The sequence below is a fragment of the Mesocricetus auratus genome, unplaced genomic scaffold, assembly GCF_017639785.1.
Source record: "Mesocricetus auratus isolate SY011 unplaced genomic scaffold, BCM_Maur_2.0 Super-Scaffold_100676, whole genome shotgun sequence".
In the NCBI taxonomy this organism is placed as follows: Eukaryota; Metazoa; Chordata; class Mammalia; order Rodentia; family Cricetidae; genus Mesocricetus; species Mesocricetus auratus.
In genome coordinates this window covers 181,349,538-181,372,189 of record NW_024429266.1, presented here as the reverse complement: position 1 = coordinate 181,372,189, position 22,652 = coordinate 181,349,538, and the positions used below count along the sequence as shown (strand labels likewise).

General features: G+C 44.7%; 1 protein-coding gene across 1 annotated transcript in view; it reads right to left on the bottom strand.

The window, feature by feature from the left end:
- Positions 1-17,868, bottom strand: part of Slc6a13 (solute carrier family 6 member 13) — a 36,698-nt gene extending 18,830 nt beyond the window's left edge. The window contains exons 1-3 of the mRNA XM_005066041.4: positions 17,811-17,868; positions 15,228-15,434; positions 253-387 (exon numbers count right to left, since the gene is read on the bottom strand). Coding sequence (XP_005066098.1) covers positions 253-387; positions 15,228-15,429 — 337 coding nt within the window. The 5' untranslated portion in view covers positions 15,430-15,434; positions 17,811-17,868. The remainder of the gene's footprint in view (positions 1-252; positions 388-15,227; positions 15,435-17,810) is intronic.
- Between the last annotated feature and the right edge of the window lie 4,784 nt (positions 17,869-22,652).

Sequence of the window (22,652 nt, the reverse complement as noted above, 5' to 3'; positions counted from 1 at the left end):
TTAAACACATACAATAAAATAACATTGCATTACACCTGTTTAATCCAAAGCCTTTGCCTCCCTCATCCATTTCTCTTCATTCTATTTGATGAGCAGCATAACTATCTCAGCTACAGAGCTCACAAATGAAATTGAGTATATGGAGACTTGGGACCCTGTTTTAATCTCTGATGTGCTGTTCATCACTCAGTAATGGTTATGGGTTATAAGAAACTAGTTTACGATCCTGGAATTGGACACAGAATTACTCACCCTCAAAGATGGGGCAGATCTTCCTCCAGGCCGTGATGCCTCCCTGGCTGGTGTACTGGCCGAGGGCTGTCTCCAGGAAGAAGACAGGAATGCCACAGGTAAAAAGGAAGATGAGGTAGGGGATAAAGAAAGCACCTGTGGGGAGACAATTGGATGCCCGTTACCTGGCAACCTCCTCTTCACGGTCCACACTCATCTCCTCTCAGTACCACCCCACGCTGCTGATCAGAATCTCAGAGGCGGGGAGCATGCAAACTGCAGGTCTCATTATGTAGTTATCTGTTACCATAGCGGCGATCAGGAGGCGCCAAATTATCTGGAAGTTATATGACCCCATGCTTTGTCTGCACTGCACGGTTGTGTGGTCCATGCTTTGTCTGCACTGCACAGTTGTGTGGCCCATGCTTTGTCTGCACTGTACAGATGTGCAGTCCATGCTTTGTCTGCACTGTACAGATGTGCAGTCCATGCTTTGTCTGCACTGCACGGTTGTGTGGTCCATGCTTTGTCTGCACTGCACAGTTGTGTGGCCTGTGCTTTGTCTGCACTGTACAGTTGTGTGGCCTGTGCTTTGTCTGCACTGCACTGTTGTGTGGCCCATGCTTTGTCTGCACTGTACAGATGTGTGACCCATGCTTTGTCTGCACTGTACAGATGTGTGGTCTCATGCTTTGTCTGCACTGTACAGTTGTGTGGCCCATGCTTTGTCTGCACTGCACAGTTGTGTGACCCATGCTTTGTCTGCACTGCACAGATGTGCAGTCCATGCTTTGTCTGCACTGTACAGATGTGTGGTCTCATGCTTTGTCTGCACTGCACAGTTGTGTGACCCATGCTTTGTCTGCACTGCACGGTTGTGTGGACCCATGCTTTGTCTGCACTGCACAGTTGTGTGGCCCATGCTTTGTCTGCACTGCACAGTTGTGTGACCCATGCTTTGTCTGCACTGCACAGTTGTGTTACCCATGCTTTGTCTGCACTGCACAGTTGTGTGGTCTCATGCTTTGTCTGCACTGTACAGTTGTGTGGCCCATGTTTTCTCTGCACTGCACAGTTGTGTGGCCCATGCTTTGTCTGCACTGCACGGTTGTGTGGCCCATGCTTTGTCTGCACTGCACAGTTGTGTGGCCCATGCTTTGTCTGCACTGTACAGATGTGCGGCCCATGCTTTGTCTGCACTGTACAGTTGTGTGACCCATGCTTTGTCTGCACTGTACAGTTGTGCGGTCCATGCTTTGTCTGCACTGTACAGATGTGTGGTCCATGCTTTGTCTGCACTGTACAGATGTGCGGTCCATGCTTTGTCTGCACTGTACAGATGTGCGGCCCATGCTTTGTCTACACTGTACAGATGTGCAGTCCATGCTTTGTCTGCACTGCACAGTTGTACAGTCCTCTGCTTTTTGTCTGCACTGTGCAGTTTGAATCAATGCCTGCTGGGTTTACTGCCCACTGAGCATCAATGACAGTCTAAGTAATACATCACTTGTGGAAACAGCAGGGAGATCACTGAATGATAAATACCCAGAAACCTCAACACAGACTATAATTCTTAGTTCTTCTCAAATTATTATACTAATTTAAGACTTTTTATTAAAGACTTGAGACAAGATCTTGCTGTGTAGTTCAGGCTGCTCTCAAGTTCATAATCCCATGACTATAGCTTTCCAAGTACTGGGATTACAGGCCAGGGATTTTATCAAACTAAAATCCAATTTTCCTTTGGTAATCATTCTGATTCTTTGCCCATAATAATTGGCTAAGGCAAGACTATAGCTGTCTGACATGCTGGGATTTCTCCACATGGACCTCCACCTACTGCCAAAGTTGTCACAAAGATTCACAGTGAAGAGCAACCATAAAAGAGAGACCCGCATTTACAGAAGCACTAGAACCTTGCAGTTGAATCAGGAGAGAGAAAATGACCTGAGGTGAGGAAAAGAACTATTCATTTGAGACAGGCACACTCGGGTGGTATGGCTGAGGCTGGGCACACTCGGGTGGTATGTCTGAGACGGGCACACTCGGGTGGTATGGCTGGGCACACTCGGGTCATATGTCTGAGATGGGCACACTCGAGTGGTATGGCTGAAACGGGCACACTCGGGTGGTATGACTGAGCCTGGGAACACTCAGGTGGTATGGCTGAGTCGGAGCACACTCAGGTGGTATAGCTCTATTCTGGAAAGAACCATTTCAAAGGATTAAAACTAACAATGCCCAACCTCCTGGAACTGAGAAGCTTCTGTAAAGCCAAGAACACGATCAACAAGTCAAAACAGTTCCCTACAGGATGGGAAAAGATCTTCACCAACCCCACATCTGACGGGGCTGATCTCCAAAATAAACAAAGAACTCGAGAAACTAAACACCAAAAGACCAAGTAATCCAATAAAAAATGAGGTACAGATCTAAACAGAGAACTGTCAGCACAGGAATCTCAAATGGCCAAAAGACACTTAAGGAAATGCTCAACATCCTTAGTCATCAAAGAAATGCTAATCAAAACAGCTCCAAGATTCCCTCTTATACCTGTCGGGAAGGCCAAGATCAAAAACACTGATGACAGCTTATGCTGGAGAGGTGGGAGTGCAAACTTGTACAGCCACTTTGGAAATCGATATGACAGTTTCTCAGAAAATTGTGAATGAATCTACCTAAAGACCCCAGGAATACAACTTTTGGGCATATACCCAAAGGATGCACACTCACACCACAATGTCATTTGCTCACCTATGTTCATAGTAGCATTATTCATAATAGCCAGAACCTGGAATCAACCTAAATGTCACTCAACTGAAGAATGGATAAGGAAAATGTACATTTACACAATGGAGTACTACTCAGGGGTAAAAACAATGACATCTTGAAATTTGCAGGCTATTCTGAATGAGGTAACCCAGACCCAGAAAAACAAATAAAACATGTACTCACTCATAAGTGGATATTAGACATAAAGCAAAGGATAACCAGCATACAGTCCACAACCCCAGGGAACCTAGGTAACAAAGAGGACCCTAAGAGAGGCATACATAGATCCACATGGGAAGGGGAAATAGACAAGATCTCCTGAGTAAATTGGGAGTGTGGGGGCAGAGGGAAGGTGGAGGGTGAGAGGGGAGGAGGGAAGGAGAGTGGGGTAAAAATGTATAGCTCAATTTAAAACATGGCAAAAAGAAAAAGGAAAAAATAAAAATGTTTATGCAGTGCCTGGTCGGTCCACTTGCCATAGCAAAGGTGTTGAGACTCTCCTGATACTGGATAGTGTATGTGTTCCTTGTCACTGGGTCAGCCCTACACCAGGGACAACTGCAGTCCCACCCAACAAAAAAATGTAAAGAAACCTAAACCAAGGAACATCACAATCTCCTAAGAGTGTTTCAGGAGGAAAATCTTAACAGTGACTAGAGGGAGAACCACACAGAAGTACAGAAAAGCAAAGAAAAGGATAACATCAAATTAATCCTGGAAACAATGTAAGCAAGTCAAAGGGGAGCAAATGTGCTATAGTAATAAGGGGGAAAAAAGCTGTCAACCTGGAATTCTACACTCAGAAAAAGATTGCTCAAAAATGAAAATTAAATAAAAACTTCTTGAATGATGTTAACAATGAATCCATCATCAGCAAGACACACATGACAAAGAAAAGTTAAGGAAGTCCTTCAGGCAGAGGGACATGATTATGCCACATAGCAGAACCCTGTGAGTCAAACACAGAACAGAAGACGTCAGAGTAAGAGGGACCTTGTTGGGAAGACAAAGAGTTTTATGCGAGAGAGTGGAGAAACGGGAGAGTATAATGAGGGAATTGAAAAAGGACCAAGGTTTGTGTGCACATGAAATTGTCAAGGAATAATAATAGAATTCAAAAATGCAATTGATTCATTAAAAATTGCAATGTAAAGAGTTTCTAACAAATGGAAAAATAAAATATGTAGAAGTACAATGCTCAGGAGAAAACAATATAGGACTATAAGACTCATATATAAAGTAATACAATATTCTTTGAAAATAAAAATTTGATGAATTAAAGATGCAGACTCACTACACAACAAAGAGTTATGAATAGTAAGCCAACAAAGAAACAATGGAAATAGTGGAATAATAAAAGAAATATCTAATTAATACAACAAAAGATGAAAGAAAGGAGAAACCAAGAACTAGTAGGACAAATATAAAACAAGTAGTAAGAAGTCAGACTTCATCTACCTATGGTTAGCTGTATCAAATGTAAATGCTCTAAATAAAATGATTAAAAGACTCAGACTTTCAGGTTAGCTTCTTTTTAAAAGTAAGACTCAAATGAAATGCATATGAGGTTTTTTAAAATGAAGAGATTATAAGTAAAAAGATAGAAAGAGATACTTCAGGTTAGTACTTATTGAAAGAAAGTTGGAATCTTTATCATGTTTAGTTTGGTTTGAGACAGGATCTCAGCATGTAGCCCAGGCTGGCCCATAACTCTCAATCTTCCTACCTCTGGCACTTAGAATTGCAGTCTATGATTACAGGTATGCACCACAGTGCCTAAGGAGTGTTTATCTGTTTATATTAACTAATTTTTAATGGCTATAAACCTTTAAAAATCAGAGAAAAACTTTCAAAAGAATATCTACCATAACATTGCACAAATTAGATTTTAAAGCAAAAAAATATTTTCAGTGGTAAAGATAATTTCATAATAAAAGGTCAGTTCTCAAGAGGACATAATACCTTAAATTCATAATCACTTAAAATAGAGCTTTTAGGTATATGAAGCAAAATGAATAGGCCTGCAAAGAAAAGCATATAGATTCCTAGTTAAAGTTAAAATGTTTAATGTTCTCTCAATCATTTAGAGAACAAATAGACTGAAAATCAATAAGAATATAAAATATTTAAAAACCATATAAGTCAGCTCCACGCACATGACATTTATAAAGCATCCCAAGACCAACAGTAGGGTATGCATTGTTTTCTGACGTCTATAGAATGTTTACCAAGACAGGCCATGCACTAGTCCACAAAGCAAATCTTAACAAGCAAGAAAGTCATTCAGACAGATCCCTGATTAAATTAGAAACCAATAAAAGAAAAACATTGTAAATTCCCTACATATTTGGATCTTTTAATTAGGTAACACTCTTCTAAATAATTTATAGATCAAATAAGTAGTCAAAAGAAAAATTAGAAAGTTTCTTGAGTAGAATGAAATAAACTACAACATATTCAAATCCATGGATTCCATTAAAGCAGTAGTTAGGGTTTTCTAGTACTAAATGTCTATTATCATGAAAGGAAATAGAATTCAAATCAATAATCTCAGCTTCTCCCCTTATAAATGAGAAATAAAAGTCAGTGAAGCCCAAACCAAGTTAACGTAGAAAACAAGAAAGCATGAGAGAAAATCAACAAACCAAAAGCTGGCTTCTTAAGACTTTCAGATGACATAAATTACCAATGCAAAGACTGGGTCATTGGCTCAGTGGGAAAAAGTGATAATTGCACAAACCTGTGAACCCAAGTTCAATACCTAGAACTCACATTTTAAAGAGTATTGGGTGCAGCGGGGTACATTTGCAACCTCAGTGTTTCCCAGACTTCCCAGCATGGAGTATGCAGTGCCACAGCGGAAACACATAGCTCTGCCTCAGCATGGTAGAAAACAAGCACCCACCCACAAAGGCATTCCCTGGTTTGCATACACCTGCATGGATGCATGCACATATCACACACACACATGTGCAAACACACGGGCACACACAACACAAAAATAAGCGGAGGTTCCTTTTAATAACCAATATAACAAATGAGAGACATGTCTTTAGCACAAGTTCTACAAATAATAAAAAGACAGTAAGAAAATTTACCAGCAAGTGTGCAATAGTAACTATAGCAACATAGAGAAAATGGGCAAATTCCTCACAAAGCACAAACCCCACAGCTTACTCAAGACAAAAGAAGAAAGACAAAACTGCCCTTAACTATTAAATAAATTGATTTTTTGATTAAAAATACTTCCCATGAAGCAGCCTCTAGATCTTATGACATCACTGATAAGTGCTCTGAGCACCTAAGGAAGAAATCACACCAGTTCTAAATAAACTTCTTACACAGCATTGAAAAAGAAGGAAACTGCTGAACTCATTCTGTAAAACTTGAATTTTATAACAACAAAATCAGAAAAATGCTAAGTGAAAAAAATTTGAGGTCTTTTTAAGTTGTTTTAATCTATGTGTATCTGCTTGTATGTTTGGGGTGCATGTGTATGTATGTGCACATGAGTGTGTTCCCACATGTGTGTGGAAGCCAGAGGACAACCTCAGATGTCATTCCTCATACATCCACTTTTATTTTTATTTTTGGCATGGAGTCTCTCACTGCACTGGAACTCACCAAACAGGTTATCCCGCCCCCAGGATTCACCTGTTCCTGCCTCCCTGGCACTGGGGTCACAAGCACCCACCACCATGCCCATATTTTTCCTTTCTCTTGTGGGGGGCTCAAATTCAGGTCCTCACACTTGCAAAACAAGCACTCTCCCACCTGAGCTATCTCTTTGGGTCCGTAAAGAAGCCCTTCAGAACAAGGAACGAGCTACTGAAAAGAAAATTATGGCTGAGTCTCAAAACAATTATTCTTAGTGAAAGAAGTCAGGGGAAAAAAGATACACTGCTCATGATTCCCCTTACATAAAATTTTTTAAAAAGCAGATAAATTCACAATGACAGAGAAGAGCTTCCTGATTGCACAGAGACACAGCAGTGGGGGCCATGGGAGTAAGAAGAGATTATCAAGGGCCAGGAGGAAGGTTTTGATGTATTCATTAGCTAGACAGTGGCAGTTCTATGGATCCATGTATGTCAAGAGGCTTCAAGTAGAACACCTTAAATATGCCAATCAATTGACAGTTAATGGGAACAGATCTTCAGTTCTTAGTCACAAATTATTTAGGCACTAAAGGAATACCCAATCGCCCTGGAAGTCAAGGAAAAAAGACTGTGAACAGTCTAAGAGGTCCAAGACTTGATGGGAAAATTCAGGGAAGATAGAACTCAGTAGCTGGCATGAGTGGTTTCTGTGGAAAGCCCTAATTATTCCAGAAAGTTGACCATCCAGTTCAAGCCGGATATCTATGTGGCCTGCTCTTTCCCAACTGAAAAGCCAATGTTTAACCGCAGGCCCATGGTCAGCTCTGCCCCTGAGCACAAGAACAAAGTCCACACTCACCAGCAGAAGCTTCTACTCTAGGAGCTTGGAAGGGTGGAAGGGACCAATGACCGGATGCTGACCAAGAAGGACCCTAGTGCAACCCAGATGGTCCTGAGGGGCATCCCCCCAGTCCTCCCATCACCACCGTTAAAGGATGGGGACAGGGCCCAGCACAGAGACACATGCCTTTAATACCAAAGCCTGGGAGGCCGAGGGAGAAAGGTTATAAGCATGAGGTCAACCTGAGCTACAAAGTGAGACCCTATAGAAACAGGAAGAGCCATGAGAGAAGCAAGTTAGTCACACCCTCTTTTCACCCATGTAAGTCTCCCTCAGCATCCTCAAATGTGCTGCCAACTTCCCATGAGTTTGGAGGGACAGTACAAAGAGTCATGTAGCGGCCACCCCTCTCAGAAGGAGCACATTCTGTGATGTTACCTGTAATGTTCCAACTAGTTTTTAGAGATACAGAGAACTATATTCCTTATTAGCAACAGAAGTCAGCATGTACATGAAAAGGTATACACTATAATGAATGCTAGCCTGACCAAAGTGGGCATGGAGTAACCCAGTAACAAGATTGTCATGCGCTACCAAAATAACTGCTTCTCACGAAAGACCTGGGATAAACACCGCAATTCTGAGCAAAGAAATAATGCTACAGGTATTGCCGTACCTTATTTCAAGCTATATTACAGAGCACCAGTAACAAAAACAGTATGACACTGTTACAAAATGAATTAGAATACAAAACCCAAGTAACTATAGCCACCTAGTTTTTGAGAAATACTCCAAAAATATTCATGGTAGAAAAGACAATTTTCTTCAACACCTGGTGCTGTCTATCCACAGGCTGAAGGATAAAACTAGGCCCCTGTCTCTTGTCCTTTACGAAACCCAGCTTCAAATGGATCAAAGGCCTTAATGTAAAAACTAAAACTAGAGAGCTGTTAGAGAAAAAAAAGTAGGGAATACAATTAAAAATGGAGACACAGACAAGAACCAAGAAAATGAGGTCATCAATTGACAACAGGCCCTCATGAAATTAAAAAGTGACTGTACAGCGAAGGAAATAGTTAACTGGGTGACAGGAGAAATGTATTTGCTAACAATATATCTGACAGAGAATTAGTATTTAGAAAATACGAAGAACTAAACAACAATAAAGCAAACAACCCAATAAGTAAGTGATAATGAAGTGAACAGTTCTCAGAAGAGGAAACACAAATGAACAATAAACACAAAAAATGTTCACTAGCCATCAAAGAAATGCAAATCAAAAGTAAACTGGGGCATTGGGCAGTCGTTGGTGGCACACACCTTTAATCCCAACACTCGGGAGGCAGAGGCAGGTGGATCTCCATGAGTTCGAGGTCGGGCTGGTCTACAGAGCGAGTTCCAGGACAGCTAGGGCTACACAGAAAAACCCTGCCTGGAAAAAGAAACAATAAAACAAACAAAAGCATGTGTACACACTAAAGTACACAGAAAAATTACCCTCTGCTTCAGCCTTCCCCTCCAGCATGCCCTTCCCAAGGGGTCTATCTGCAGAATGTCATGCTGTGGCCTCACAGGAAGACTCCAGCCCTGGGCAGTCTGCCAGAGAGATCCCTCCAAGAGCTCAGGCATCCAGGATTTGGTCTGTGGGATCTAAGGATTAGAACAAATCCTGCTAGGAGGGGAGCAACTCCTGCCCTGTATTAGATGGTCCTCGGCTGTGTGAACCTGAAACTCCAGGTTCCCAGAAATAAATCAAAGACAGAATTCAAAGGGAAGTGGTTGACAGTCCAGTCTTATCCAAGCTGAGATTAACAGGCAAGCCACTGAAATTCTCCTAGCCAAACTGAGTGATATTACCACTTCTATGCCCACCCAAACACACACCAACTGCCCCACCATGCCCCTTGGGATGACCAGAGTCTCTTTATCCCCTCGACGGAGGTCTGTGTTGGACAGGCCTTGGAGGAAAGTCATATTTATTTTCTCTCCAGGGAGCTGAGGGTGAAGGGCTGGAAAAATAAGTTTACAGCTTCAGCAGCTTCTCCAGCTCAGGGGTCCACACCACAGCAACTGAATGTGTGGGCATGCTCCTCCTCCAGGAGCTAGGACAGCTTCCTTCCCCCTAGGAAGGAGATAGCAGGAAAAGGGGATGCGTCTCCTCATTGGAGTCTTTCAGGAATATCTGTGCTTACACTTTCCACTTCTTCTCTCTCCATCTCCTCCATCCTTTTCTTAAACCCTCTCCCATCAGGTGTTGGCTTAGTAACTCCACTGCAATCACCCATCGCTTCTCAGCTGGACCAGCGACCGCGTCCACCCACCAGCCTCTCAGCCCCTGTGCCGCAACTGCTCTGTTCGCTCTCTTCTCCTTCCCAACGTATCTTCAGCAGCCTTTCTCTTGGTTTTCAGCCAGTGTTGCTACTCCCTTCTTGTTTCTTTGTAGGCTCTTTCCTCAAATACTCTATAGACTGATGCTCTCTCTCCTCTCTCTCTCTCTGTCTCTCTCTCTCTCTCTCTCTGTGTGTGTGTTTCTCTTTTCTTTTGAGACAGAAAGTCTTACTATGTAGCCCAGATTGACCTTGAAACAATCCTACTTCAGCCTCCTGAGATTACAGATATAAACTGCCATGTTAGGCTCCCTCCCTCCCTCCCTCCCCCCCCTCTCTCATTTTTTCAAGACATAGTTTCTCTGTATAACAGCCCTGGCTCTCCTGGAACTCTCTGTATAGACCAGGCTGGCCTCAAACTCACAGAGATCTGCCTGCCCCTTCAGTCTGAGGGCTAGGATTTAAGTCGTGCGGCACTACTACCCAACTAGGTTTTCTTTTCTTTTGTTTTACTTAAATGCCTTTAAAAATAATTTTAAAAATTGCTAACGACACCTCAGTGTGTATTTCCAACCAGATATTCCATACAAACTCCAAACTCCCACTTTGTACTGCTGTGATGACAAATCCTCTTGAATGTGCCAAAGGTGTCTCAACTCAATCACTTATTTTTTTCTCTGAAAATATCTGCAGCCTTTCATGTCTTAGGAAGAGCAGCCCTTTTGGGTTAAAAGTCTCGGGTTGCTTGGACAGGGTTAGCAACAGGCACTACGTCAAGGCTCAGATCCCACATAGCTCACATACACGCGCACACAGGTATGCTGGGTGTTGGGAAATTCACTCTGCTGGCAACCAGGGTCCAGAGAGTTGGAGGCTTCGTCTGAAGGCCTGGGTCCTGGGTCAACAGTTATGAGAGAAGGCACTAGTCTCTGTTACTTTTCTGGGTCAACAGCTATGAGAGAAGGCACTAGTCTCTGTTACTTTTCTGGGTCAACAGTTATGAGAGAAGGCACTAGTCTCTGTTACTTTTCTGTGCTTGTAATAAAATACCTGACAAAAGTGAATCAAGTAAGTATGGGTTTATTCTGGTACACAGTTCAAGGTACGGCCCATCGTGATGGGGGTCGTCAAGACAGCAGGAGCTTGCAGCTTCTGGTCCCACTGCCTCCACTGCCAGGAGGAAGAAAGCAATGGACGCCCTTATTTGGAACACTTTCTCCTTCTTATTCAGCCCAGGGTCCAACCCCAGAGAGCGATGCCACCCCCTCCTTTACGATGGACTGTCCCACCTCAACTAGTCAAGGCAATCTCTCACAGGCATGCTCAGAACCGGATCTAACCTACAGATTTGATTACAACTATGTATTAGTGTGTTCGTGTCTATGTGAGGTGCATTGGCGCCACAGTGCACATGGAGAGGTGAGAAGACACCTTGGTGGAAGTCAGAGGAACTGAACGCAGGTCATCAGGCTTGGCAGCAGGTGCCTTTGCCTGATGCTGCTATTTCAACAGTCCCAAATCTGATCTAGGTTATCCCAAACAGGTGTCCTAGGCGATTCCAGAGCCCTGCAAAACTGACGACCAACCCTAACCATCATAGGAATCAGGGATTAACCCAAAACTTTTAGCTTTATAACTGGTCTATCCCCTGTAGTCAGTTCTCAACACAACAGTCAGTGAGTCTCTTAAGTGCAAGACCTTTGCTGCTCCTGCTCAAAGCCCTGCTCTGACTCTCCATGGCCCTAGAGGAAAAGGTAACATTTTACAGTAGCCAGCAAGGCCCTACCTGGTCTGCATCCATGTTGTGTAGCTCCAAATCTAAACACGCCCTCCTCCATGGAGAAGAAAAGATCACAAGACTTGGAAAGTTCAGGAAATTTAAAAGGATCATGAGGTGCCTCTCTGAGCCAGTAAAACAGCAAATGAATGCTGAGAAAAGGGTCTCCTCCAGGGCTGTCTGCCGGCTGGACTGGGAGCTCCACCACACAGCTTTGCCCATGCTGGGGAGGGTGTTTTAGTGATGTATCTGCCAGAGTCACCCCTACTCCTCTAAATAACCAAGTAAGATTCAGGTAGAGAGCCCCTTCTTGGGACTGTCGGTGGTGTCCTGTCTATGGTGAGTGGATGATGGTTCAGGTCTCATCAACAAAAGGCATGCAACAGCGACTTTTCCACTTACTTCTCTGACTGCGCCTTCTAGCTGCTCACCTTGCTCAGGGCTTGTGGGCCTCCTTTATGCTCTTCCATGAAGCCAGGTGGGCTCTTGCCTTGCACCATCTAACCATTGTTTCCTCCCCCTACAGCATGCTTGCCCCAGTGATCACATGACCACCCCTCTCACTCCTGGCAAGCCTTCACTCAAATGTTCTCAGTGCGGCCCACCACGACACCCCCACCCCTTCTTTAAAACAGCCTCAAGCCCACACCCACACTCCTATTCCCCTTTACTCTTCTTGTTCTTCTCTGTAGGATTTGCTAACTTCTCATATTCTGTATAGCTTTCTTATGTGCTAAGCTTTGCTCTGTTGTGTCTGGTGCATTTGCAAACGTATTCCAAGCACTTAGAATGTTGTAGGGTGTCCGATATTTGTTGTTGAATGACATGGAGTCTAGGATTCCTTGTCTGGGTGTCAACACAAGTGACATTCTGGAAAAACTAGGAAACCTTCATAGTGATGCTGGCACTGAGTCCTAGGTCCTAGGTAACATCAAAAGTTTTTGTCTAGGTGACATCCCTGAGATGCCATTTTAGCTTCTGGGTCCTGGTGGGCTTCATCACAGCACTCTCTCTGCTTCCCTGACTTTCAGCTGTTCGGCCATTCCTTTATCTATCTCAGCTCCTCTCCTGCCGCAGAACTCACTTTGAATTAGATCTGCCAGGAATTAAAACTGAAACCTAGGAAGATATCACTAAGCTTTGAGGAGAGTCCTCTCGATTGACACTGCCACCACACAAATGCATCACTTATAGAAGGTCTTACCTTACTCTCCCCCTCCCCCACCCCCACCCCCAGCACAACACTGACTGTGTGATCCTGTGGACTTAGAGATACTGTGGACCAGAAGCAAGTTGACAGAACACATTACTAAGTATAGTACCTCCCTGGGACACCCAGCATCCTTCCTAGAACCTATTCAGAACACGTGTGGCATCCCTAGGAGCCCTAGACTCCGTCAGAGAGCAATGGGCTTAATAAAATCACTAGGGCAGCAGAAAGGGGTCAAATCAGCACACATGCTCTGTCTCTGTTTCCTTCACCCTTCCTCCCCAAGTCAGCAGCCAAGAGTCCCTTTGGCATCTATTCATCCATCGGCTAAAAGGAGATGTAAAAGTGGAAGTGCTCCAGCCTAAGGCTCCGTGGGAGCTTTCTGTGCCATGAACTCCTGAGGACACAAAGGCAGGGCCCTGGGCTCCTCCAAAAGGTATCTACGGTCTTTGGCAAAGGAGCCTTTTCATTAATTCACCCAGTAACCTTGGGTGACCAGTGTCCTGCAGAGCAAACCTGGGCATTAGCCTCTAGCTCCAAAGTCCAGCAGAATACCCTCCACCCCCAGGCTGCTGTCATTCATCAGAAATGGGGAAGTGGCACACAAGGTCCTCGGCCACATCAAGGGCTGAAACTGTGGGTGGTGACGCAAGAGTAAATCTCAGGACTCCTAAAAGTGTCTCGACTGTCACGTGGAGTCAGAGACTCTGTCCAAGAGACAGAAGTCCCAGCAGCCATACCCACATGAGAAACTGAGGGCCCAGGACTGTTTTTCCTGCGTGTGCATCTCTAAGACAGAGACTGGACTAGTCGCCACGCAGTCCTAGGGCAGAGCTCAGGCCCCAAAGTTGCCAGACAAAGGAAGCAGTGTTGAGCGTTGAGTCCAGCATCTCCAGCTGTTCTGCCTCTGTTCCCCTTCACCCCCGGCAGCTTTGCACTAAGCCTGGAAATCACTGCCTCAACCCTTACCCAATTCCAGAGAGGCTTGGGGAAATGTCACCCCGTGATCTTGCTGCCACATGAGAGGCTAAGCTGGTTACTAGGTTCTGAGTCCCAGCGTGCAGCTTTAGTCTCTCACTTCTGTCTGCGCCCTGGGCCAGCCCTATCCCTCCACCTAAAATTCTAAGGGAAGGTGTGCAGGACCTGAGTCCTCAGCTAACACATAATCGCTAGATGGGGAACGAGAAGACCTCCCTCCTTCACTCACAATGCAGACCGAGCAAAGTCCTGTGATTTCAGGCCACTGGCCAGCGTTCCTAGGGAGAAAGGACATATTACCTCATTCCCATTCCTCTAGGGAAAAATACAAGTTAACTTCCAACCCCACAGTCTGTCTCCAGTGTCCACAAAGCCAGGAACAAGACAGCATGAGTGAGGAGCACCTTTCTTTTGGTCTCACCCAATCCCCATCCACCTCCACACTGGACGAAGGCCTCCTCTCTCCAAAACCATCCAGGAGAGAGACTTGAGGCTGATGAGTTTGGAGGCCTCTGCTACCCTGCAAGTGGGCAGATGTGTTCTTCTCAGCTCTGTCCCTGGTGACCTACCTCTGTGTTCTGCATTCCTCCAGCTCAGGATGTAGCCTCCCTACAAAAACAGACCCATGACCTGCAATCCCTGCAAGCTTTGTCCATCAACAGAACAGGATGGTTTCCTAACCCATGGGTCAACTCCAAGCCCTTTAGTATCTGGGGCCTCTGTCCAAGGCTTCACACAGAGGTGTGGAAATTCCCTAAGTGTGGATTAGTGTAATTTCCCCAGAGGGTTGGGAAGGAAAATAAGAGGCTAGTACAGGAGTGTGTGCACGTGCACATACAGAGAGAGAGAGAGAGAGAGAGAGAGAGAGAGAGAGAGAGAGAGAGAGAGAGAGAGAGAGAGAGAATTTAAAGGAAGAGCCATGAGGGTCAAAGATTATACTAGTGAGAGTTGGGAAACAGATGGTATCGGGAATGTCATGGTACCAGCTGAGTAGTGGAGTAGTGTGTGTGTGTGTGTGTGTGTGTGTGTGTGTGTGTGTGTGTGTGTGTTGGGGGGGTGGTGACATAAGGCCAAAGCCAAAGAATGTCAAGGTCCCAGAAGAGCTTGATAGCAACGGCGGCAGCAGCAGTGTAGCTCCTGCTTATTAAGCATTTTATTGTCCTTACAATAACCTTGAAAAACAGGTACTGCTATCTTGATTTACAGGGGCAGCCATTGAGACCCTGGGGGCTTCAGGAACTTGACCAAGATCACATAAAGTAAGAGCATTCCCTGATCCAACTGGATGTGAGCCTGTACTCACATGGCTAAGAGAGAAAGCCCCCTAGGACACTCATATGATTTATCTAGGTCTCGGTGTCCTCAGTGACCTGTCAGGGTCCTTCAATGCCAGCATGCTATGCTCTTATACAACTTCCCAGAGGGACAGTAAGTGTGGCCGACAGAAGCATTCTCCTTCCTGGGGTAACTGGAGTGGCAGAGTGGCTCTCACCTCCCCCGTTCTTGTAGCAGAGATAGGGAAACCTCCAGACGTTGCCTAAGCCAATGATCTCTCCCGCCACTGACAGCACAAACTCCATCTTGTTGTTCCAGTGCTCACGTTCCAAGGTGCCATCTTCCTCCACCTTCTCCGTGGCTGGACACACTGGCTTTGTCTCTCCATTACTGGTTGTTCCTGAGACCCTGTTATCCATTCCACCTGGAAAACAAGTGGGGGGCTCTGTCACTTCTGGGAACCCCACAGGGAAAGCCTCCCCTTCAGGAAATCCCCATGGGAATGAATTCCCTGGAAAAGGGTGACTTCCTTCTCTAGTCTCCAACCCGTTCACTCTTAGCGCCCCTCACTGGCAGAGCTGGGGAACAGCTCCTGAGACTTCCTGTTCCCTTCTCATTGAGGGAAAAGGCTCTGACCGTGAAGAGCAGACTCTGCTTCCATGACGTGTACTCCCTGAATTCACAGTCTGTGTCATCTGCACTTTTGTGACACATGAAAAAGCAATTCAGTCTCTTTATAGGCTATGGCCATCAAGAGGATGACAGTTGACAAACTGTCAAACACACTGATGTCCCTTGCAGGAATTACCCTAGAGAAGCAACTGTGACCATGAGGGAAAGATCTGATACTGAAGATGTTGACTGTTCATAACAGCAACCAAAAAAATTTGAAAGAATATATGTGCTAAAAATGGAAGGTATATTAATAAGGTGTGGTAGGTATATTGTGAGCTTCTATACAAAACTATGTTGTTGGAAACTAACAATATATTGGGGAAAAAGGGTGTGTGTGCTATAGGAGGTGAGATCAGTATGTACAAAATGGCCATGTTTGCCAGACACTTTACGGAGTATTTACATGCGCTGAAGGATTGGGATGTGCACCACGCTGTTGCTTTCCCAGTGGCTGCATCTTAGGAATGTATTCCTTATCTATGTCCTCACCACTCTGATCAAAGAAATGTCCTCTGGGGAATTCTGAATGGGACCAGTGACTGAAAGAGGTGAGCTGATCTGTCTAGGAATTCATTCCTCACTCCTCCATTTCTTCCTGAATCAACACACTTGGAAAAATTATCTCTCTCCCTCACCGCCCCTCTCTCCCGTCCCCTCCCCTTCCTCCATCTCTTTCTCCCTTCCTCTCTTCCTCTCTTTGATAATAACAGTGTAGCAATTTGTTACACTAGAGATGATGACATGACTTCCCAGATCACCGTATTCTAAGGACCGACACTGAGACTGAGGATAACTTTAGTGAGCAGCTATCATGGACTAAGCATCTTATGCGCATTCATTTAATTCTTGCACCAGCCCTGCTGTCGTTGAGAAAATGAATGTACGTAAACCGGAAGGTGTTGCTGGATTAAATCAAGTCACTATAGCCACACAGGCGGTGAACTGCAGGGACTCGAAGCCACTCTGCACTTCCGATCTTCTAGTTTCATCAGTTCACTTAAGTTAGCTGCCTTGGTTTATCAGCATTTCTAATGCTAGTGTTTTAAGGGATTCCCTCCTCATTTTATTCAGGGCCCCTTTTGTTCTGGTTTTTGTTGCTGTTGTTATTGTTGTTGTTTTGAGACAAGGTCTATAGCCCAGTCTGTCCTAGAACTCAATGTAAACACAAACTTGAGGGGATCCCCCTGCCTCAGCTCCCTGACTACGGGCATGAGGCACCATGACTAGTTTGGAGTAGTCCCTTTCTAGAGAAGTAAGCAGGTAGGCTTTCTCCGAACCCCCAAACAAGTTCCAGTCAATGGACCATTCTCATGGGGAACGCTTCCAAGCCACAGGCTTGCCTTAGCTTCTGCCTGCAGTCCTAGGGACTGGAAAAGTCAGCCCACAAGGCAGAGAGCAGAAGGCACCTCTGCTTATACGACAAACTTGGGAGTGGGCTCCAAACTTAGCTGTGGCCAAGAAAGAAAACTCCAGCAACAGGGGTGAGAGGTTTCTCTGTTGACTGAACCTGGCTTATCCGATTCGAGCTGATCTGGCCTCCTCTTACCAACTAACCACCTCAGAGATGGCTTCCAAGGAGGCAAAGGCAACTTGACCTCCTCCCACTCCCAGCAACCAAGCAGCACTCCTTCTCCCTCAGCCCTCTGGGGGCAGTTGAAAGAGCATAGGCTGTGGGTTCCAACCAGCCAGGTTCAGACCTTAGCCATTTCCAGCACTCCGCCTGCCTCCAAAGAGGTTAATGAATAACGGAGCCTTAATTTGTTCGTCTGTGAAAGTGGGAATGATGGCATCGTCTCGACTGGGAGGCTTGAGTGGGGAGATGTACTATATCTTCACAGCTTAAACTCAATGGTTTTCCCCTCCAATTAGGAGTCGCCGTCTCCTACTGCTGTTGCCCCTTACGTCAGGAGCCACCCCTTTCAGAAGCCCAAGAGAAGAGCATGAGGTGCTTGCGCCTGCACACTTATGAGCCAACAGTGCTGTCAGGGAACATCGAAAGCCCTTTGGCTGTAAATTTACAGATCCCACCAAGTGACCCAGAACAGGAGAGAGAGAGAGAGAGAGAGAGAGAGAGAGAGAGAGAGAGAGAGAGAGAGAGAGAGAGAGAGAAGAAAATATTCCGAACCTTGGTGACGTTTCTGCCTGAGGTCCCGTAGGAGAATTCTCGAGGGGGCCAAAAGAAGGTGCTGGCTATTTAAAGCATGACTGGAGACCGCCCTGTGGCGGCAGCTGTAATCCTAACCCTGACCAGCCCACATTCCGCCTCCTGCCTTCCCCCTCCCATCCTCTCCCCTCCCCTCAGCCACCAAACAATCTGCACAGGAGTGACTCCCTGGCCAGGGGACTGTGTGTGCACCCTGACAGTCCAGTCGGTGGCTTGTGGCTTTACTGCAGCATACTCTCTCCTCATAGCTTGCTCGCCCTTCCTTTCTGACACTCTGGACCTCTCTAAAGGGATCAACCAGTTATCCTCCACAATTCAAGGGCTCCAGGGAATCAATCAGTATTAGGTGTTTATTTGATGAGGTGCTATAGCTATAGATTAATTTAAAGGTATATGGATCTTATCTGGTTCCAAATGGCATTCTGGAAGGGACAATAATTTGGGGGGTGGGTGGGTGAGACATCAATGTCACTGAACTGTGAGAAGTCAGTAAAACTTCCAACGTGCTTACATACACAGACACACACACACAAACACACACACACATATGTGCACACACAGTGTTTAAAAGTTTGAAAGAGGGTCAGGAGACTAGTGGTTGCACTCAGAATAGAGTTGGCTTAGGAAACAGTCGTAAAGGAGATTTTCTCTTCTTCTTGATGCTCCAGTATTGTTTGAACTCTTGACAAAGTGCTCGTACCTTTCTTTAGGGCCAAGGCTTAAAACAAACTCGTCAGGGAAGAGTTGGCAGTGTGAGGCGGACAGCTATCAGAGGGACTTTCTTTCCAGGCAGGAACGACCCAAAGAGTTAGGCAGCTGCTCTGTTCATTCAGCTGCGCATCGCAAGGCCAGAGCGCAGGCTCAGGCCCACCACCTGCTCCAGGACAGTGCAGTGGGAACTGCATCAGCTCTGGTGCCAGGCAGCACAGGGGCCGAGCGCTGCATCTGTCACTCTTGAGCAAAGCATTCAACTTCTGAGACTCTCAACATCACATCTATAGAATGGAGAAGATGTTGCCTGCTTTGGACAATTGTGTGAGATTTCAGGAGAGAGAGGATCCAATAATGTAGCAAGCCAACTAACAACAACTGCTTCTGCTGTTTATGCTTAAAGAAATATTTACAGTGAGCTTCATGGAGAATATTCTTTAAAAAAAGATTGTGCTTTTCTATTTTTATTTATGTGGATGTGTATATCCTGTGTATGTTTGTGTATGTGCATGTGGGTGCCCTCAGCAGCCAGGAAAGGATGTCAGATCTCCTGGAGCCAGACTTACAAGCAGATGTGGGCCCACTATGGGAGTGCTAGGAATCAAACTCTGGTCCTCCGGAAGAGCAGCTAGTGCTCTTGTCTACTGAGCCATCTCCCCAGCCCCTGGAGATTCTTCTTGTGCTTCAGTAGCCCCTGCTCTTCTTCCTTCCTGACCATCCATCTGTCTCATCTCATGGTTTAAAGAGACAGAAGAAAAGGGTTCTCAAGATAGGCTGTAAACTCATGCAAAAAGCCGAACACAATGTGATTGACTTCCTAGACTTATGGCAAATGGTGTTTATTAGCAGCCTACTAACTGACAGACTAAGTGCTATAAACACTGAAATTTATACTCCAATCACAATCAGTTCCCTAAGAAGTCTGGGTATCAAGCAGACTTTTAGATCTAAAGTCAGTTTAAAGTTTAAGGAGTGTGAGTTAAATGACTTCACTCCTCAGCCCAAATGTGTAACCTGGGTGAAAAACTCTGGGATATTAGATGCAGAACCCACAGGCACCAATGAAAATTTTGATGATTTTTTCTATGTGTTGCGTTTACTTCCAAATAGTATTAACCCAAATTCTATAAACACAAGATCTCAAAGAATCAAAATTTATAAAAAAAGTATTAATACCGTGAATCATCATGACGCTCTTCACAGAATACAGCAGGATACTGTGTCGTGTGACATGAGTATCCCACTTTATCCTTTATGCAGAAAGTACTGTTAAGTCCAGGTTAATTGTAGTTGGTGATAGCTTAATAGGTCTTGGATTGAGTGACTCACTCAAGTTCTCTGATGGGGGATGTCCTTCCTTCTGCATATATGTTTCTCTTAATCGTTGATGAATGAAACACTGTTTGGCCAATAGAGGCAGGAAAATAGGCAGGGCTAGGAGACCAGGGAAATTCTGGGAAAGGTAGGCAAAGAGGGGACGCCTTGTAGAACCTGGGAAGACAGGATGTGCCAGGTTTTCTCTGGTAAGATAAGGCCATGTAGAAATACATAGATTATTAGTTATGGGTTAATTATTAAGACATTGGCCAACAGCTTAATAATTAATATAAGTTTTTGTGTGCTTATTTGGGGCTGAAGTGGCAGCAGGACCTACCAGGACAAGAAAACTTTCACCAACAGGTATCAACTAGCGAATGATGACAGCCAGGATTTGAACTCAAGTTTTCAGATCTAATGACCATTATTTATAACTGCTATGCCACACTAAGATGCTGGGGGTTGCAGGGAGGCTAAAATTGAAGCCTGGTGTTTACTTTGGGAAAGAGGTGAGCAGATAATACACTAAGGAAATGTTCCTAGGCCAGAGAGAAAGCTTAGCTGTTAAGAGCACTCATTTCTCTTCCAGATATCCAAGGTTCAGTTCCCAGCATCCATCTCTCTCAACTGCCTGTACCTCCGTTTCAAGGGGTATCCAACACCGTCTTCTGATCTTCTCGGGACTACTTTGGTGACATGTACACTCATGTAAATAAAAGTATTTTTTAAAAGAAGAAATAAAAATGTTTACTTTGATGGAATATTCACTCAGACTTGAAGAATAGTTTACAACGCTCAGTAGAGGGCTGACAAGATAGCTCAGTGCATAAAGGGGTTTGCTGCCAAGCTTGACTATCCTGGTTCAATCCCACACGGTGGAAGGAGAAAAATGACTCTCACACTTGTTCTCAGGCCTCCACACTCCTATACTGGTGTGTGTGCACACACATACAATAAACCAACAAATGAAGGTAATTTTAAAAGTTTAAATCTCATTAGATGATCCTTCAATGTCCAGTGTAGTCTACAATCGATAGGTCACGATAGGTCTTGGATCTGGAATGTCCTCTGGAGCCTGAGTGTTAGCAGCTTGGTTCCTATGTCCACATTATTGGGAGATGGTGGAACACTTAGCCAATGGGGCCCAATCAGAGGGAGTTAGGTCACTGGAGACACGCCAGTGAAGGGGCTGTTAGGGCTCCTGTCCTTCTTCCTCCTTGCTTCCTGGTTGACACCACAATGTGGGTCCTCCCAGGATGTGCTGCTCCACCATGGGCTCAAGGGTCATACACTGGAATCCCTGAAAAGTGAGTCAAAGTAAATCTTTCTGCTTTTTAAATTGTTTATATCAGGTATTTCATTACAGTAATAGAAAGCTAACTGACTTCTCAAAAGAACATAATCCTCAGAAATTTAAGAAAAATATTTAACTGTCACCTGTTATCCATCATTTCTCAATCCTGTCTATCCATCAGACTCTCTGGGACATTGAAGATGTTACTGTGATTGTCACTCCCAAAGATTCTGTTGTAATTATATTTACAGCTTGATAAACAGATAAAAAACTGTTATCTCTAATGAGCAGCTAAGTTTGAAAACCTCTGCAGCCCAAATCTTGCTACTGTTAGCTGATTTCTCATTCTGTCCCCTACAGGAGGACTTTCTACAGCTGACTTCTTTTTCAAAACCACCTCAACCGTGGCTTCTCCAAGATAAATGGCCACAGTCCTTTCTGCTTTCCCCTGAACACTCTTCCCACAACCACCAAATTTTCACTCTTTGTCTCTGGATGCTCTCCAGCATCCTGACATCAATGACAACCTCTGGCATCTAAAACTTCCTTGCTTCATGCCACATCCTCTTTGCCAGGTTAGAGGCAACTGAGCTCATGGTTTGTACCAGTCAAGAAATTCATCACACAAAGGTGAATGTGATCCCAGCTATGAGGAGAGTAAGACAGGAGAGAGCATGAGTTCTTGGCCACCCTGAGCTATTCACCTTGACCCTGTCTTGAAGGAGGAGGAGGAAGAAGAAGAAGGTATCTCAGAGATGTTTTGATTTGCATCTCCATGTTGAGCATTTCCTTAAGTGTCTTTCCACCATTTGAGACTGGTCTGTTGAGAATTTTCTGTTTAGATCTGTACCCCATTTTTAACATTGGATTGTTTGGTAGTTTGATGTCTAGTTTCTTCAGTTCTTTATATATTTTTGAGATCAGCTTCCTATCAGATGTGGGTTTGTTGGATATCTTTTCCCATTCTGTAGGGAGCCATTTTGTCTTATTGACTGTGTTCTTTGCTCTACAAAAGCTTCTCAGTTTCAGGAGGTCCCATTTATTAATTGCTGCTCTCAGTGTCTGTGCTACTGGTGTTCTATTTAGGAAGTGGTCTCCTGTGCCTATGCATTCAAGGGTTTTTCCCACTTTGTCTTCTATGAGGTTTAGTGTGGAGTGATTTATATTAAGGTCTTTGATCCATTTGGACTGAGTTCATGCATGGCAATAGATATGGATCTATTTGCATTCTTCTACATGTTGACATCCAGTTATACCAGCACCATTTGTTGAAGATGCTTTCTTTTATTGAGTCTTCAGTAACAACCTAGAAGAGAAAAAAATCCCTATTTCACAATGAGAACCTGAGCTCTGGAGAGAACCAGGAAGCTAGCTGCCTGGGAACCCATCAAGATTGAGTAGATTCTTCTCCTCAGGTAGCTGAGGCAGAGCTACTCGGAGGGTAACAAAGGTTAAGCTTCAGGGCCCTTCATTGTACAAAT